This window comes from Bombina bombina, chromosome 4 (assembly GCF_027579735.1).
Source record: "Bombina bombina isolate aBomBom1 chromosome 4, aBomBom1.pri, whole genome shotgun sequence".
Lineage (NCBI taxonomy): Eukaryota > Metazoa > Chordata > Amphibia > Anura > Bombinatoridae > Bombina > Bombina bombina.
The window spans coordinates 805,499,374-805,517,266 of NC_069502.1; the positions used below are offsets into that span (position 1 = coordinate 805,499,374).

Consider the following 17,893-nt stretch of genomic DNA (forward strand, 5'->3'; position numbering starts at 1 on the left):
GAGTTACTTGAGATTGCACCAAAAAAAATACATCTATCGCTTGTATATGATAATCTAATTTAAGAGTTGATCGCATCCAATATGCTACTTTCAGCCAAAATTGGCTGATTTTAGGGCAGGCCCAAAAACAATGCATAAGATCTGCTTTGACAGCAGAACATTTGGGACATAGACTCAATGCCTTGTACCAACTAGACAGCCTGGCAGAGGTCAAATAAGACATAAGAGATATCTTGACCTGCGATTCTCTCCATGATGTCAAAACCCAGCTTTTATCCATGATTTTAAATGTATTTATTATAATTTGACCATTTACCTCAGGAAAAAAAAAATCCACTTTGCTACGATGTATTCCCTTTGCTCAATAGAAGGTCTTTGGTTAAGGTGCACATAAAACGGAGCTATCGAATATAGGCCCCTTTGAAAGTTATTAATTTGTAGTTGAAACAAGAGTCCACTCCCTTCTATACTTTTGCTTAAGCTCAAGTATGAAATGCCTTAACTGCAAATATGCATAAAACTCTTTGTTCGAAAGATCAAATTGGTGTCTTAATTCGGCAAAAGATAGTAATGATGAATCTGGTTTTACCATTTGCGCAACAAATATCAGTCCTTTTGAGAACCATAATCTGAAGACTTCTGTTGACAATCCCGGGACGAAATTTGGATTCCCTATAATAGGTAAATATTTAGATACAAACGGTGAACAACCTAAGAGCACACAGAATTTTTGCCACGCGAAGATAATGTTTCTAAATGTTATGAGCGCAAAAAGCGAAGAAGGAAGAGCAGTCATTGGACAATGTAGAATAGCATCCAAACGAAACGGCTTCACTAAGGCAGTTTCCCAAGGAACTGCTGAGACCTGGTCTTGTTCGGTTAACCAGTCAACTGCAACCTTGACCCGAGCTGCTAAACTATAATATTGTATATTCGGAAGGGACAAACCGACCGCATCTTTATTACACATGAGCCGCGTAGCCGAAATACGAGTTCTAGCACCTTTCCAAAGTAAATTTGAGCATGCCTTGTTATATTTATTTATATCCGTCTTCTTAATAGGGATCGGAATATTTTGCATAAGATAAAGTACTTTAGGAAACAAGATGGTTTTTATAAGGGTAACTCTCGCTGATAGGGAAATGGGCAGATTTTTCCAACCTTCCATCCTTTCCCTACATTCCCGGAAATACTTACTAAAATTAAGTTTGTACCACTCCTCCGGGTTTACGCTTAATTTAATGCCAAGGTACGTAATTTGAGACGTTTCGGAAAACGGGTGTTTGATGTTTTGCTTTTCCTTATAGATCCATAACAGCTCAGATTTAGCGAGATTAATTTTATATCCCGAAATTGAACCGAAAAGTTCAGTTGATTCTAATAACAGGGAAAGACTTTGAGCAATGTTGCTCAGACACAAAATTATGTCATCTGCATACATTAATAATACAAGTTTCTGATCTCTAATACGAATCCTGTCTAATTGTTGACGAAGCAGAATCGCAAATGGCTCTAAAGATATGTTAAACAACAACAGCGATAGAGGGCAACCCTGCCGGGTGCCCCGCTGTAATAATAGACGCTGAGAAATCTCACAGTTGATTAATAAGGATGAGATTGGAGAGCTATATATTACTTGCGTAAACTCTAGTATATGACCAGACAAACCAAATTGTTCTAATGAGAAAAATAGATGTTTCCAAGAGATGCGGTCGAACGCCTTCTCCGCGTCGACCGTTAATAACGCTAGATCCGGTGTATCTTTCTGTCTTGACAATCTGAATTTGTTCCCAAAAAAATCAAGTAATGTCATAACCTTACGGATATTTTTTGTGGGGTTTCTCCCTGTCATGAAACCAGACTGGTTTTCATGAATTATTATACCTAAGTGGGGTTTTAATCTTTCAGCTAAAATTGAGGTCAAGAGTTTATAGTCCGTGTTTAGAACAGATATAGGCCTATAAAATGCTGGAATCTCTAAGTCTTTATTCTTTTTTGGGATTAGCGAAATTACCGTGGCCGCAAAATATGGTGAGCATTTGTTATTTCCAATGAAATAATAGTTAAATAGTTTTGTAAGGGTTGAAGCAACTTGCGTCTGAAGTATCCTATAAAATTCAGTAGGGAGACAGTCCGGACCTGCTGCCTTATTTGTTTTCTTGCTTTAATTGCAGTGTAAATCTCTTGTTTGTTAATCGGTTTGTTAATTTCTGTCAGAATTTCCAGAGGGATTTTTGGGGTCTTAATCTTATCCCAAAATTGCTTCTGTCTTCCTATATCATATTCCTCAGCTTTATATAATTCACTAAAATACTGATGAAAAGTTTTAATGATATCTGAGTTATTTGTGAATCTACCTGTCTTGGTTCTAATAGCCGTCACAGCGTTACGATTAGTTGCTTTGGTTAGCTTAGCCAAAAATTTGGCAGATCTCCCGGCGAAACCACCGTATAGGGCCTTTTGCCTTTGCAGTTCTAAAGCTGTTTTTTGATGGATAAAAATATCTCGCGCTGCTTTGGCATCTATATATTTACGCCATTTCTCATTAGAGTGCTCACTCAAGTAAGCCGAAAACGCATTTTTCACCCGATTATTCGCTTGTGTCTCTTGTTGTTTAACTTTCCTATTACGCTTGCATAGATATTCCTTAATCTTGCCTCTAATTACAGCTTTAGCCGCTTCCCAATATACCTCCGGTTTATCTATATAAGATTTATTGAAGGACTCATATTCTTGCCATTGGTTAATCAACCAATTCTGAAATTTACTGTCATTCAATAAATATTTGTGAAAAAAAATGGTTTGATTGGGGGCTATTAGCCTGTGCGGTGCATTAAGTAGTAATGTAATTACTGCATGGTCTGAGATTGTTATATCTCTGATATCCGCTTTCCAATCTAAACCTGTCATATTATCTGAGACCAGAAAAAAATCTATCCTTGATAAAGAATGGTATCCTTTTGGATAAACATGTAAAAGATCTTAAATCTGGGTTTTGAGCACGCCAAATATCTATTAGCCCCAATTGAGAGCAAAGTTTCTGAAAAATACGAGTCTTCCTGTCCCGTGGAAAAATATATGCTTTATTGTCTCTATCTAGGATAGGATCCGCTACAAGATTAAAATCCCCCGCAACTATAAGATGTTGCCCTATAAATTTATGTAACTGTAATAACATCTTATCCCAAAATACTTTATCCACTTTATTTGGCCCGTAGATATTACATAATACATACCGAATTTTATTAATAGTGACTTCTACAATTCAAAAACGCCCTTCCTGATCTCTCGTGATTGATTCTATTTTGTATTCTAGATAAGAGGATAGCAACGCCTCTTTTACATGATTTAAATGGGGCCGAAATAACCTCTCCCACCCAGTTAGTCTGAAGTTTCAACGATTCTGCTTCTTTTAGGTGTGTCTCTTGGAGAAAGGCTACGTTTGGTTTTAGTTTTGCCAAATGTTTAATTATCGCTTTCCTTTTTATTGGGGAGTTTATACCCCCTACATTCCAAGACGCTAAATTAAAAGTATCTAGCATAGACCCCGAAGGAAAGATTTAATTAGTCGCCCCATTCTACATATAGCGATTATAAAAATGCAAAGGAGCACCAGTGCAGAGAGGGTAGCCGAGGGAGAAGCGAAAGAGAAGAGAGAAAAAAAAAAGGGGGAAAAAAAACAAGAATAAAAAGATTGACAGAGTAAAAACTTACCGTTTAAAACATAAACAATAAACTCCATTCTATACATTATTAATCAACATAACAATAACGTTCCCGTTACTTATGATACCTGCTCACTGGATATCCATTTTTTGCATAAAGACAAAGCTTCCTCACTATTATTCGCTACATAGGAGGTTCCTGCCTTATTAATTATAAGTTTGGCGGGGTATACCAATCTAACGTTACATTCAGCTTTCAAGAATTTATCAAAAAAAGGGGCCATTTCCTTTCTCTTAGCCCTGGTTTCGGCAGAGAAGTCTTGAAAAATCCAAATTCTATGAGAATTAATATTAAGGGCATTAAGTTTTCTATAATAGGTCAAAAATAATATCTTGTCCTGATAATTGACAAACTTAAAAATAATGGGCCTTGGTTTGGAAATTGCACTATTTTCTCTGAGAGGCCCAATTCTGTGGGCTCTCTCGATCAAACAAAAAAGCTCACAGTCCTTTGGACCTTGTTTTTCCTTTTATCCCAAAACTTATATGAGGTGGAATGCACATGTAGCTTTCCTCAATACATTCTCCTTAACGAGGCAACAGACCCCAGACAATATAAGAGTCCTTCCTTGAATTTTCCAAGTGGCCTTATCGAACCTGCTGCCACGTAAACCCAATCTAGAGAAGCCGGGCTCACTTGCCTTAACCAGCTGCCTCTATAATAATTTGAAAGTCTGATTTTTACTTCCCATAAGACTCTTGATACAATACAGTTTGTAACTCTTGAATAAAACACTTTCCCCACTTGCAATGTTGTATCCACTGGCTCTTGTTATGTAGAGGCCTCCACATTTAAAACAGCTACTCTGGGCATATGTCTCGCACTTTACAATAGCCCAAATTTGTTTGTTGACAAGCAAGATAGGACAAAGTGTTATCCGCACAAGTCTAAATCTAACAATATATTATAGGACTCAGAAAAGCGTGGCATACAAAGCTCTTATTTCAGCTCTGCCCTTCTAATGATTATTCTCTGGGTACCTACTGAAATATTTTTCTTGAATTAGGCAGATTGTCTTGAGTATATCGAGGCAAAACATACATCTGCATACACATACCTAAATTACCGTCCAGCAATAGCCTCCACAGTATTATATGTATCAGGGAGCGTACAAGACTTAACCACTCCTCCAACCACTCTTACACTGTACCAATTCTACTCACGCTTCCGATGAGTCTTCAAGGTGCCCCAGGAGTTATCGGAGCCTTAGGAGTCCTCCCATAGCTGTAATTGCAGGCCCGGCACTTACTCCAGACACAGTGCGGTACGCGGCTTACTTCCTCCCCAGCAATACGGCTATGATCAGGCACTGCACCAGGTCAGTATTACCTGAGGTCTGGTCCTGGGGGAGACTTTCCTTCCGGGAGTCCTGTCTTGTCAATCCGATACTTTGTTTTCCAACTCACTGTGAGAGTGCTTGCGATAGAGGGGGCGGGGGCCGTAGGATTTGCCTATCCCCCGCCGACGCTCCAGGAAGCCTCACGAAGCAGGAGCAAAATTGTGTAAGCTCTTTTGAGGCAGGCTCCGCTCTCCTTGTCCGCGTGCTGTAGGCAGTGACTGTTCAAAGCGCCTTACAGCCAATCAGGCCAGCTTCCTCTATATTGCAGCCACACTGTAGATAGTCCGTCTGCTTAGGGCATCATATTTACTCTATTTAAGCAGAAGAGAAAAAAACAATAGTGCAGAGGCGGCATAAGCAGGGGTGTCCAGTGGGTGCAGGTCTGAGATAGAACGGTACAGAGTGGAGCGCTTCAGCGACAAAGCACAAAACTTGCCAATTTTTAGACTTCCCACCGAAATCTTAGGATCATCTACCGGCCCAGGGCTAGCAGAGCCAGGGCAAGGTATTCTTCGGTTGAATGGTGATTTTCAGGTTCCCATAAACTTGGACATCGAAGCAAACGGCAGCTACCTGTTGGCTCCGCCCCCAAACGGAAGTCCTTTTTAGATGCATTTTGATATCTGCCAAGATGTAAAATGAAAACCTATTATCAAATTTTCTTCATTCTCTTGGAATCTTTATTTGAAAAAGCAGAAATGTAAGTTTAGAAGCCAGCCCATTTCTGTTTCACGGCCTAGTTGTGCTTGCAGATTGGTGGCTAAATGCACCCACCATTAAACAAGTGCTATCCAGGATACTGAACCAAAAATTGGCTGGTTACTTAGCTTAGATGAGATGCCTTCTTTTTCAAATAAAGATAGCAAGAGAATTAAGAAAATTGATATTATCAATTTTCTTAATTCTCTTGCTATCTTTATTTGAAAAAGAAGGCATCTCATCTAAGCTAAGTAACCAGCCAATTTTTGGTTCAGTATCCTGGATAGCACTTGTTTAATGGTGGGTGCATTTAGCCACCAATCTGCAAGCACAACTAGGCCGTGAAACAGAAATGGGCTGGCTTCTAAACTTACATTTCTGCTTTTTCAAATAAAGATTCCAAGAGAATGAAGAAAAATTGATAATAGGAGTAAATTTGCATGCTCTATCTGAATCATGAAAGAAAAAAAAATGTGTTCAGTGTCCCTTAAGGAGATATGTGTGTGAGGGAGAGGGGCTTAGATGTTCAGAAGGGGGCTATGTGTGAGAGGGGTTAGAGTGTGAGGAAGTGGTTGTTATTTTTTTTCATTATTAAAGGTATAAAAAACAAACAAATTTTCTTTCATGATTTGGATAGAACATACAATTTTAAACAACTTTTCAGTTTACTTCTATTATCAAAATTTCCTCATTATCTTGTTATCCTTTGCTTAAGGAACAACATTGCACTACTGGCAGCTAACTGAACACCTCTAGTTAGCCAATCACAAGAGACAAATGTGTGCAGGCACCAATCAGCAGCTAACTCCCACTAGTGCAGGATATGTGCATATTCATTTTCAACAAGGGATACCAAGAGAACAAAGTACATTTGAAAATAGAAGTGAATTTAAAAGTGTCTTAAAATGACATGCTCTTTCTAAATCATGCAAGTTTTATTTCGACTTCCCTATCTATTTAAGGTGTATGAAATACACTGTGGGATTAATAGAGCAGGAAAAGGTGATCTGAAACATTTTAACTAAATATTACGAGTAAACCCTTTGTCAAAGAGCAATGTCTGTATAATGATATGAAGTTGTGAACAGAAGCACAATCGCATCTGTACAGAGGGTACTGGGTATAAGAAGCAGCCTTACAGCAAGTGTAGTAATACATCTTTTGGATTTTGTAATTTTACTAATTAGGGTTGCACCGATACCATTTTTCTAAGACCGAGTAGAAGTACCGATACTTTTTTTCAAATACTCACCGATACCAATTACCGATACTTTTTTTTTTATGTCATGACAGTTTACCAAGCACAATACAGACTAATGATTTAAGATTGCTTCTTTATAATTATGAACTGTATCTCAAAAGACATGTTTTAATACTAAAACAGTTTTATGTGCTTGTTGTCACAAAGTTCACAGAACATGTTTATAAATATAAATATTACAATAACATATATTAATAACTGCAATAAATAATAGCTGCAGCAGCTGGGGCTGGAAAGCTACAATTTAATTGAAATACATTTTTATTCATTTTCCATTGGACATAATACAGAACAAATCATGTGATTAAAGATGGACAAAGTCAATATTTCCCATAGTCCATAATATAAAGACTCTGCCCCATCTCATCCCTGCAAGTCCAATAACATAACTTCAAACATTATATTCAAAACATTTATAACTCCCACGAAATCCTCCCCCTCCCCCCCAGGTGTTTCCAAGGCCCATAGCTAAATCCTGGCAAAATCAATACTCTTGTATCAACAGCTAGCTAAATACATTGTCTTTGCATAAGTATTTAGGTGTGGGTGTCAGGTGTCTGGGGTTCTCTACTATTCCCCTCTCCCGTCCTCCTCAGCTTCAACCCTCTCACATCTGATCCTGCCAGCAAATCTATAAGAAGTTATCCTTTCTCAAGATCCAGTAAAACCATATTTTTTGAAACTGCTCATTAGATCCCTGAGACCATGCTGCTAGTTCTGACATTGTGTAGGCGTCTTTAATTTAATCTACTACCTACCCCCAACTAGGCGCTCCCACCTTCCAATGCCTGGCTATACATATCCGTAAGCATGTACAGAGAGTCTTAATGAAAGTATTGATCGCTGAGTTAAACGCTCTATTTCTTTCGTTTAGTAGTGCCTGAGTTATCGTCAGTGAAATGTTTTCGTCTAGAGTGTTGCTGAGTAACTCCGAGAGCCGCACCCACAGTGGTTGCACTTTCGGACAGTCCCACCACATATGCTTATATGTCCCTCTCTCCTTACAACCTCTGTAACAGGTCCCTGTCCTATCCGAAGTCATGTGCGCTGTCCGCTCAGGAGTAAGATACCATCTGAAAGCTACTTTCAAGCAGTTTTCTCTCATATCTGCACTCAGCATTCCCCTACCCACCTCCGATAGGATGTCATCCCATTTTCCCTTCTCCCTAGTCTCACAAATATATCTTTCTCCCATCTTTCCATCAGGGAAGACTTAGAGACAGTTCCCATCTCCTGAAGCAATATATATAATTGTGATATCAGATGCTTTCCTCTAGAGGGGTTTTTGCAAATCTTTTCCAACATGGTCGGGGACCGGCCAGTGCTGTTAGGTATTTAGTAATAACCGACGAGATCTGTAAGTAGAGGAACCAGTGTACCACATATGGTTGGACTTTATCTTTGATCTGGTTAAATGTGAGTATTGTGTTTCCATCTAGAAAGTCCGCCACCCTATATAATCCCTTATTTTCCCATTTCCCCACAGATTTCCTTAGTTCCCGGGGCATTAAGAATTTCATTGGCATCAATAAGGATTGAGGAGAGTACAGTCTCATTGTTTTAGTAAACTTGTCCCACAAATGTATTGTCTCACATGTTACAGGGGATCTATACGTCAGCGTTTTTGCTTTCAAAGTGGGGTCCCACAAAATATCTGCCTGGTTTTCACACCCAGCTATATCAGCCTCTATTCGTGGCCAAATGACTTCCTTCAGATTTTTCTCTAAAATGGTAGTTTGTGCTAACCTAGAGGCATAGTAGTAGTCTACTAGATTCGGGACTCCTACACCCCCGACCTGTCTATGCTGCTTTAACACTTGTGCTGCTATTCTTGCTTTCCTATCTCCTCTTAAAAAGCGGAGTAGATCTACTTGTAAGGCCTGCAGGTCTGTCAAGGGGACCGCAATCGGTACCGCTCTAAAGAGGTACATGATCCTAGGTAGCACATTCATTTTTAAAGCCGACAGTCTCCCGTACCACGAGAACCTACCCTTTTTCCAATTACTGAGGTCTTTCCTAATAGCTTTATAGAGGGGGACATAGTTTTATCGGTATAAATCTGAGAAATTCCCGTTCAATTTCACCCCTAGATAAGTGATGTGAACCTTTGCCCATGAGATGTTAAAATTCAATTCCATTGTTTTTTTGGTATGAGGGGGAAGGGTGATCGGAAGGGCCTCGCATATGTCTATGTTAACCTTATATCCTGAAATCTCTGAAAACTTCCCCAGAATGTCATATAGGTTAGGTAAAGAGATTAGGGGCTTGGTCAGCGTCAACAAGACATCGTCGGCGAACAATGTCATCTTATAGTCTCCCCCCGCCAAATGTACACCCGATATCTCCCCTGATTGTCTAATGACCGCTGCTAACGGTTCGATGCAAATGGCAAATAAGAGCGGCGATAGCGGGCACCCCTGACGAGTCCCATTCAAGATATCTATGGACCTCGATGTATAACCTGCGGCACCCACCACCGCCGTTGGATTTGAATATATAGCTGTTAAGGCTTTTATAAAGGCCCCCTGAAATCCCATTTTATCTAGCACTTTAAACATATAGTTCCAGTCCACCCTATCAAACGCCTTTTCCGCGTCGAGTGATAGTAGTAATGCTGGCGTCTCAGTTTTCGCTAAGTAGTCTATTAGGGTCACTATTCTCCGCACATTATCTGGGGCTTCCCGCTCTTTGATAAATCCCACCTGGTCTTGATGAACCAGGGAGGGAAGAATCAATTTCAATCTATTCGCCATAATTTTTGTAAAAATTTTAAGATCTGTATTTATCAGCGATATAGGCCTATAATTTTGGCAAAGTTTCGAATTCTTTCCCACCTTAGGTATTACCACAATCTTAGCTTGTAGCATTTCTTTAGGGAGCTCCCCCCCTGCCAGGATTTCATTGCAGAATGTAAGTAGGTGGCCTACCGAACAATTTGTAATTTTCCCCTGTAAGACCATCGGGGCCCGCTGCTTTCCCTGTCTTCAAGTCTTTGATAACCGTCAGTATTTCTATGGCCGTAATTTTCGCGTTAAGTTGTGTAAGGTCAGAGTCCTGGATTACCTGTAAGTCAGCCTGTCGTAAAAAATTGTCTATTTGTGTCGTAAGGTCCCCCGAAGCCACCTTTTTCCCATCATACAAATCCTCATAATATTGGGCAAAGGTTTCAGTTATCTCCTGAGGGTTTGAGGTGGGAGCACTGTTTGGTTTCTGAATGGAAGGTATAGCAAAAAATTTAGTTCTCTCCCTTAATTTAAACGCCAAATATTTGTCAGGCTTATTCGCATATACATAATAGTGCGCCCTCAGTTTCAAAGCCGCTCGGATAGAGAATTCATTTAGGATTTTAGATAATTCCTGTCTTTTGGACTGGAGGGTCTTATATATCCTAGTTGATAAGGTACGTCTATGCTCTCTCTCAAGTGTCTCAACCTCCCCCTGGAGGGCATTAACTAATTGTGATGACTTTTTCAACAACATCGACTTCTCTTTAATGAATAGGCCTCTCATAAAGGGCTTGTGTGCCACCCATGTTATTAGAGGGTTGCTTGTGGACCCCACGTTTATCTGCCAGTATTCCTTCAATGCTTTGGTTACTCTCTCATGTATCTCTGGATTCCTAAGGAGTGTTGCATTATATGTCCACGACCTTTGTCGTGTGAAGTTTATTATACCCGATAGCTCCAAAGTCACTAAGGAGTGGTCTGACCAAACGCACGGCTGTGTGCTTGATGCAACCAAGTTAGGAGTCATGATTTGACTCACGTATATATAGTCTAATGTTGAGTATGATTGGTGTGCCGGCGAGTAGTATGTATAGTCATGTTTGGAATTGCCTACTGCCGTCCAAGAGTCTATAAGGTTATGAGCTCCCAGTGATTATCTAATGGACTTAATAATAGCATTGTGCCTGTGTTGTTTACTCGTCATCCCTTTGGGTCCCCCCCCTGAGAAAGAGGACATAGATACATTAAAATCCCCTGCTAAAATGACTCTATCTTGTGACCACTGGGTGAGATGATGTGATATTTGCCGAAAAAAGGTATTCTGTGTCTCATTAGGTGCGTAAATATTACATAATGTGATTTTGATATTCTGAATCGTGCCCCGAACAATTACAAACCTGCCTTCCTTATCTCTAGTTACTTTGTCCAGGATAAAGTCTAATGACTTATGTAATAATATTGTCACCCCCCCTTTTTTTTGCGTCCGTCGTGGAGTGGAAGTGATGTGGAAATTGGTGCGACCAATATTTTGGTATTGTCTGGGAAATGAAGTGTGTTTCCTGAAGGAAAATAATGTTTGCTTTTAGTTTCAGATAGTGCGTCTCTTATTATCTGTATTAAGTCCCCTAACATTATGAGAAATCAAGTTTAAATTATGTGACATTGCCATTTCTCCCAATACCTTTCAGTATGTCCCATATAGTTATCACGTCAACCAAGCTCTCACCGCCCTGAGATCCCCTCCTACTTCCTTGCCCCCAGACACCTGAATCACCCTCTCACCTCGTCTTCTCTCCTGTTCTGCCATCTTATACTTACTAGGAAACACCTGGTATAAAAAAAAACACATTAAATAACAATAAAAAACACTTTCAAAAACATAAACTGTTTTGGTCCTTTTAGGACTCCACCACATATTGTACCTAAGTGCAGTTACATTCATAAATAGTTATTGTGGCAAGATATGATATTAGAATGTACAGAAACAAATAAAACATTAAGAGGTCATTTACATTTTTCCCTTTACAGTATAGTCAGTGGATCAGCAACTAATTGTGATAAAATAACCCTACTTTTTCCTCACTGGAAGACAGACTTTGTCTAATATTAACAGTTACATTGTATTTTAACTAACATAGTGTCATAACTTACAAGTATGGCCCAATGTTCAAGGGCCCACATGGTGATCAACATATCCCCCCAACCTTCTCCTACAAGACATTAAACTTTACAACCCTTATTTCCTTAGAGAACAAGAAAGAAAAAAGGAAACATAAAGTGAATACAGCTTTAGTATACTTATCTATCCATCGTCCCTTTCTTTAATAACCTTCAGGTAATCACATAGAGTTCCTCCCCTCTAAAAGGGGGTGTACCCAAATAAGGGACGTGTCCTTCCTCTTCATCTTTTGTTGATGTGACCCAAACTCCTCAAGTTTTCCGTTTCTTTTCTGGTATCCTGGTCCATTGCTTCTGTCGGGTTTTATTCCCCTGACTGAGTTGATCTGAGGGACCTCCCTGTTGTGAAAGATCCGGAGGCTCCATCTTTAGCTTACGACATACTTCTGGAATCTCCCACGGTTCTTTAATGAAGAATGACTTGTTCTCCCACGTTATGTGGAGGGCAAAAGGAAACCCCCATCTATATGGGACCTGATTTTTCCTTACTAAAGAAGTCAAAGGCCGAAGAGAGCTTCTTCTGTGTAGTGTCCTCAAGCATAAATCCTGGAAGAACTGAATAACATGTTGGGTTCTTCCTTGCTGCAGCCAGTATTTCTTCCTTTTCTTGAAAGCGTAGCATCCTTATGATGACATCTCTGGGAGGTTCTTCCCCCTTAGGCTTGGGCCTGAGTGCCCGATGTGATCTTTCCATCTGGAATTTCTCCTCTCCAGCTGAGCCAGTGATGGAATGAAAAAGGTTGAGCAAATATGCACTCAGCTCCTTAGGGCCAATTGATTCTGGGACTCCTTTTAGCCGCAGATTAGATCTGCGGCTCCGATTTTCTAAATCTTCCAGCTTGTCATATATATCCTCAATGTCCGCCTGTTGTGAGGAGACCTTTTCTGTCATTTCATTTAGACCTTCCACCATAGAGTCTCCGCTTTCCTCTAGGGTGTTTACTCGAGATCCTAAATCTACTACCTCCTTTTTCAGCTCTGCTATACTATTGGTCACAGAGTTTTGCAAGCTTTCCATTTTTTCCAAAAGTTTCTCAAAGTTCGTATTTATGTCCCGCTTGGAGACCAGGTGATCCAAATCAGCCTTAGTTATGGGCCTTGTATCTGTTGTCCCTTCTGTGGGATGCTCATCCATATCCCTCTCTTCATCAGAATGCTGTGCTTGTATATCAGAGGCTTTATCCCCCTTTGCGGGTCTGAAAAAGAGGCTAGAGGCCGATTGTTTGCTTAGAGGGTTCACCTTAGTATTCTTTCTGGCAGCCATTTTGGCGCGTCACTGATGCAAATGTAAGAATTATAAGTACTGTCCTTTAGCGGTATCACAGGCCAAACCTCCTCCTTTATCTTCTAACAGGCAAAAATAGACAAGTAATGTATATTTACTCCTTTGAGTATAGAGTTGATAACTGTAGAGCCAGGGAGAAGGGTGCTATATGTAATGACAAGTTGCAGACTGTTTAAATCATAATTTCCTTCACAGTTTCAAGTATATGGGAGATTACATATTTGCTGTTACAAGATGTGGGATTTGCTTCCTCCTCCTCTCCTCCAACACATTAATAAACATTCTCACAGTCTGTCTTTCTTGACCCTTTCAGTGGATCCTTCAGGGCCCCAAGTATATTAAAACAAGCAGCTTGTTCCCCTATAGTTATCCCTAGGGAAAGTTCACCATGCTGTTCTCTCTGTATTCATATAAGTTATATGGGCCTGTGTGACATCTCTCATTCACTGCATTACTATAACTGCAGCATGCAGAGTTTGTATAATTTTGTCTTTCTTATCCCTGGCAGCTTGTTACTGTTTGTATCCTCTATCTCCCCCGGTTCATTCTTTGTAAATGTCCCTCTTTTTCATTGTAGCTATGTCTCCCATTAAAGGTTATGTGGCCCCAGAAGCTATTCTGTTTATTTATCCAGACCCCCTTGCTATGCAGGTCTGTGTCAGCTAGGCCTTTATCACTCCGTAGCTTAAGAGCTGCAGAAGCCAACCTCACCCTCTTCCTCCTTCACTTGCCGCTTATTTACATCTGTCTCCTTCTGGTTGAGACCCTTTATTATGATTTTAAGCCTCTTACCCACCTCCGCTATAGAGTTCTGCAGCCGCTGCAGCCTTTTCTTAAGAAAGTTTCTCCACGTGGGCTGTGAAAATGGCGACCGGCCTTCCTGTCAGAAGTCTCCACTAAATCTTGCTTAACACTGAAAGAGTCTTTGCTCCGATGTCTGTAGAGTAGTGTCTGGATGTTCTGCACCACATACGCTCACATTCTGTGACTCTGATGTGCCTGTAGCACAGATTTCTGCCTTTATTCTCCTTCTCCTGCACGGAGCTCTCAGCTTAAGAAGCCATTCCCTTGCTGCTCCAGACTCCGCCCCCGAAAGCTACAATTTAAAGGGGTGATTACTGGATGCAATTGGGTTGTAAGGTGCCTATATAACTCATCAATCTGACATTTGTACCTAATACAAAGTAATATAATTTAATTCTGAAAATAATATTGGGGAAGGAGTATCCCAGTAATCCCCTTTGAGAAAAATTGGGCATTTGCATTCTACTGACTCAACAGAAAATAGGGCTGGTCTTCATATTTTTCAAGGGCTGCTTTTTATTCCCAGTCCAGCCCTGGCTAAGGATGTTCCTCAGAGTACAGTATGTTTTGAGCATAGTTGTGCAAGATGAGAACTAGCAGTATAACAGGCAATCTAGCAATTAGAGTAATTTTTCAAAAGTTATTGGCAAGTTCTTTTTAAGGAACAGAAGCATCTCTGCATGTTCAGCTATAAGTCTGTTTCTTTTATTAGTAAGGACGTTTGACGCTAAGCTGAACAGTCTTTCACTTTCACACTACTGCACAGGTCATAAAGATATTTTTTTGGCCATTAAATCTCAGTTTATTAACTGCCCAGTACGTCAGGGGTTTGTCTGAATGAGGTACAGAGATCTCTCCCAGGTAGGCTTCCAGCTGTATAGTAGCAGCTTTTGGGGCACTGCTCTCAAACGTACAATAATAAAAATGACAGCAATTTGTATTAGCAGAACAGAAGTGAACAATTTTTTAGTTAAGTCTCCACTCCAGCTTAAAATGAAATGGGAACATCCAGTTTGAAAAATGCCACAAGATGGCGTATGTGTAGGATTTGGAGGTATCGGTTTAAGTATCTGTGCCTTTTGCATGAGTACAAGTACTCATGCAAATACTTGGTATCGGCACCGATACCGATACTAGTATCGGTATCGGTGCAACCCTATTACTAATCTATGTGATGCTTTATTGCACAGATTTAAGCATCATTATATATTTAATCCTAGGATACACTTATTCAGGGAAATAGTCTGGGTGGACATGAGCAGGACAGACTGATTCAAGGTTATTGTCCCATGCATGCACCAACAGAACTGATGGATTCAGGGGCGCAGTCTGGGTGGTGTATGGGCAGGACTGACTGATTCAGGAGCACAGTCTGGGTGGTGCATGAGCAGGACTGACTGATTCAGGAGCACAGTCTGGGTGGTGCATGAGCAGGACTGACTGATTCAGGGGCACAGTCTGGGTGGTGTATGGGCAGGACAGGCTGATTCAGGGGCAAAGTCTGGGTGGTGTATGGGCAGGACAGGCTGATTCAGAGGCACAGTCTGGGTGGTGTATGGGCAGGACAGGCTGATTCAGAGGCACAGTCTGGGTGGTGTATAGGCAGGACAGGCTGATTCAGAGGCACAGTCTGGGTGGTGTATGGGCAGGACAGGCTGATTCAGGGGCATAGTCTGGGTGGTGTGTGGGCAGGACAGACTTATTCAGGGGCACAGTCTGGGTGGTGTATGGGCAGGACTGACTGATTCAGGGGCACAGTCTGGGTGGTGTATGGGCAGGACTGACTGATTCAGGGGCAAAGTCTGGGTGGTGTATGGGCAGGACAGGCTGATTCAGGAGCAAAGTCTGGGTGGTGTATGGGCAGGACAGGCTGATTCAGAGGCACAGTCTGGGTGGTGTATGGGCAGGACAGGCTGATTCAGAGGCACAGTCTGGGTGGTGTATGGGCAGGACAGGCTGATTCAGAGGCACAGTCTGGGTGGTGTGTGGGCAGGACAGGCTGATTCAGAGGCACAGTCTGGGTGGTGTATGGGCAGGACAGGCTGATTCAGGGGCATAGTCTGGGTGGTGTGTGGGCAGGACAGGCTGATTCAGGGCCACAGTCTGGTGGGTCAGATAACCCCTGTAGTTAAGGGTTATCTATCTTTTTAAACAATAAAAAATGATGCAGACTGTCCCTTTAACAAATCCTGTGATCCAGGGAGCTACTCAGTATTTTACATCTGCTTCATGACATATCGGCTTATTCTGCATATTCCTGTATACAGCCAACCTCTTGCTTTTCAGATGCTATTACATTAAAGGGACACTGTACCCAAAATTTCTCTTTCGTGATTCAGATTGAGCATGACATTTTAAGCAACTTTCTAATTTACTCCTATTATCAAATTTTCTTCATTCTCTTGGTATCTTTATTTGAAATGCAAGAATGTAAGTTTAGATGCCGGCCCATTTTTGGTGAACAACCTGGGTTGTCCTTGCTGATTGGTGGATAAATCCATCCACCAATAAAAAAGTGCTGTCCAGAGTACTGAAACCAAAAAAAAGCTTAGATGCCTTCTTTTTCAAATAATGATAGCAAGAGAACGAAGAAAAAATGATAATAGGAGTAAATTAGAAAGTTGCTTAAAATTGCATGCTCTTTCTGAATTACAAAACAAAAAATTTGGGTACAGTGTCCCTTTTAATGTATCTCTGATAACATTTGACTCATGCTTTATAAATATTGTCACATTTTATCACTGTATGTATTACTTGCTCTACATGCAGCTGGTCATATGTGTAGTATTAGATTGTGCATAAGTAAAATAAACAAACATGTTTTATATGACATAATCGGTTCTTTACCATAATATAAATACAGGAAGAGCTCAGATTATTTCTCATCTCTCATGTTGCTGTTTTCCTTTCTTTTGTAGGTGTCACATTTATAAAATCTGACTCAGTCACTGATGTAAACAAGATGAACAAATACAGGAAGCAGATAGCAGAGCAGTTCCTGAGTCAGGCCCTGAGCATCATTTGCCTGCTGACCGGAGAGGTAAAAGCTGCTGGTGAATGTCATGTGACACTGGTCCTATTTACTGTGCTGCCTCTGATACACCGGACCCATCTGACTAATTCAAACTTCACTTCACCCAGACTATCTCTCTAACCTTAACCCCTTAACGACCACGGACGTACGCCACACGTCCTCAAAAAAAATACAGTTAATGACCGAGGACGTGTGGCGTACGTCCTTGGTCTGGAAAGCAGCTGGAAGCGATCCTGCTCGCTTCCAGCTGCTTTCCGGTTATTGCAGTGATGCCTCAACATCGAGGCATCCTGCAATAACCCCCCTTGGCCATCCGATGCAGAGAGAGCCACTCTGTGGCCCTCTCTGTACCGGACATCGATGGCCGGTTTCGTTGGTGGGTGGGAGCCAGTCTGGGAGGCGGGTGGGCGGCCATCGATGGGCCGTATGATGTGGAGGGGGGCGGGATCGTGGGCGGGAACGCCGGGGGCGCGCGTGGGGGTAGGAAGCGGGTGGGAACCGCTACACTACAGAAAAATGATGGGAGAAAAGTGGCAGTGATTGCCAAATATATTTAAATATATGGAGATCTGAGAGATCTGGGAGGGGTGGTGGGTTGGTCTTTTGGGGGGGCAAGCTACACTACAGAAAATTATTTAAAAAAAAATAATAAAACATATTTTACTATAAACTGGGTACTGGCAGACAGCTGCCAGTACCAAAGATGGCTACTAATAAGTTAGAGGGGGATGGGTAAAGAGCTGTTTCGGGGTTATAAGGGAGGTTGGGGGCTAAGGGGGGATCCTCCAGAGCAGCATATGTAAATATGCCCTTTTTTTAATTTATTTTTTTATCAAGGATA

The 17,893-nt window shown here is 41.1% G+C and overlaps 1 protein-coding gene across 1 annotated transcript in view; it reads left to right on the top strand.

The window, feature by feature from the left end:
- Nucleotides 1–17,893, top strand: part of LOC128657886 (gastrula zinc finger protein XlCGF66.1-like) — a 57,518-nt gene that overhangs the window by 4,937 nt on the left and 34,688 nt on the right. Inside the window, exon 2 of the mRNA XM_053712314.1 lies at nucleotides 16,937–17,058. Coding sequence (XP_053568289.1) covers nucleotides 16,981–17,058 — 78 coding nt within the window. The 5' untranslated portion in view covers nucleotides 16,937–16,980. The remainder of the gene's footprint in view (nucleotides 1–16,936; nucleotides 17,059–17,893) is intronic.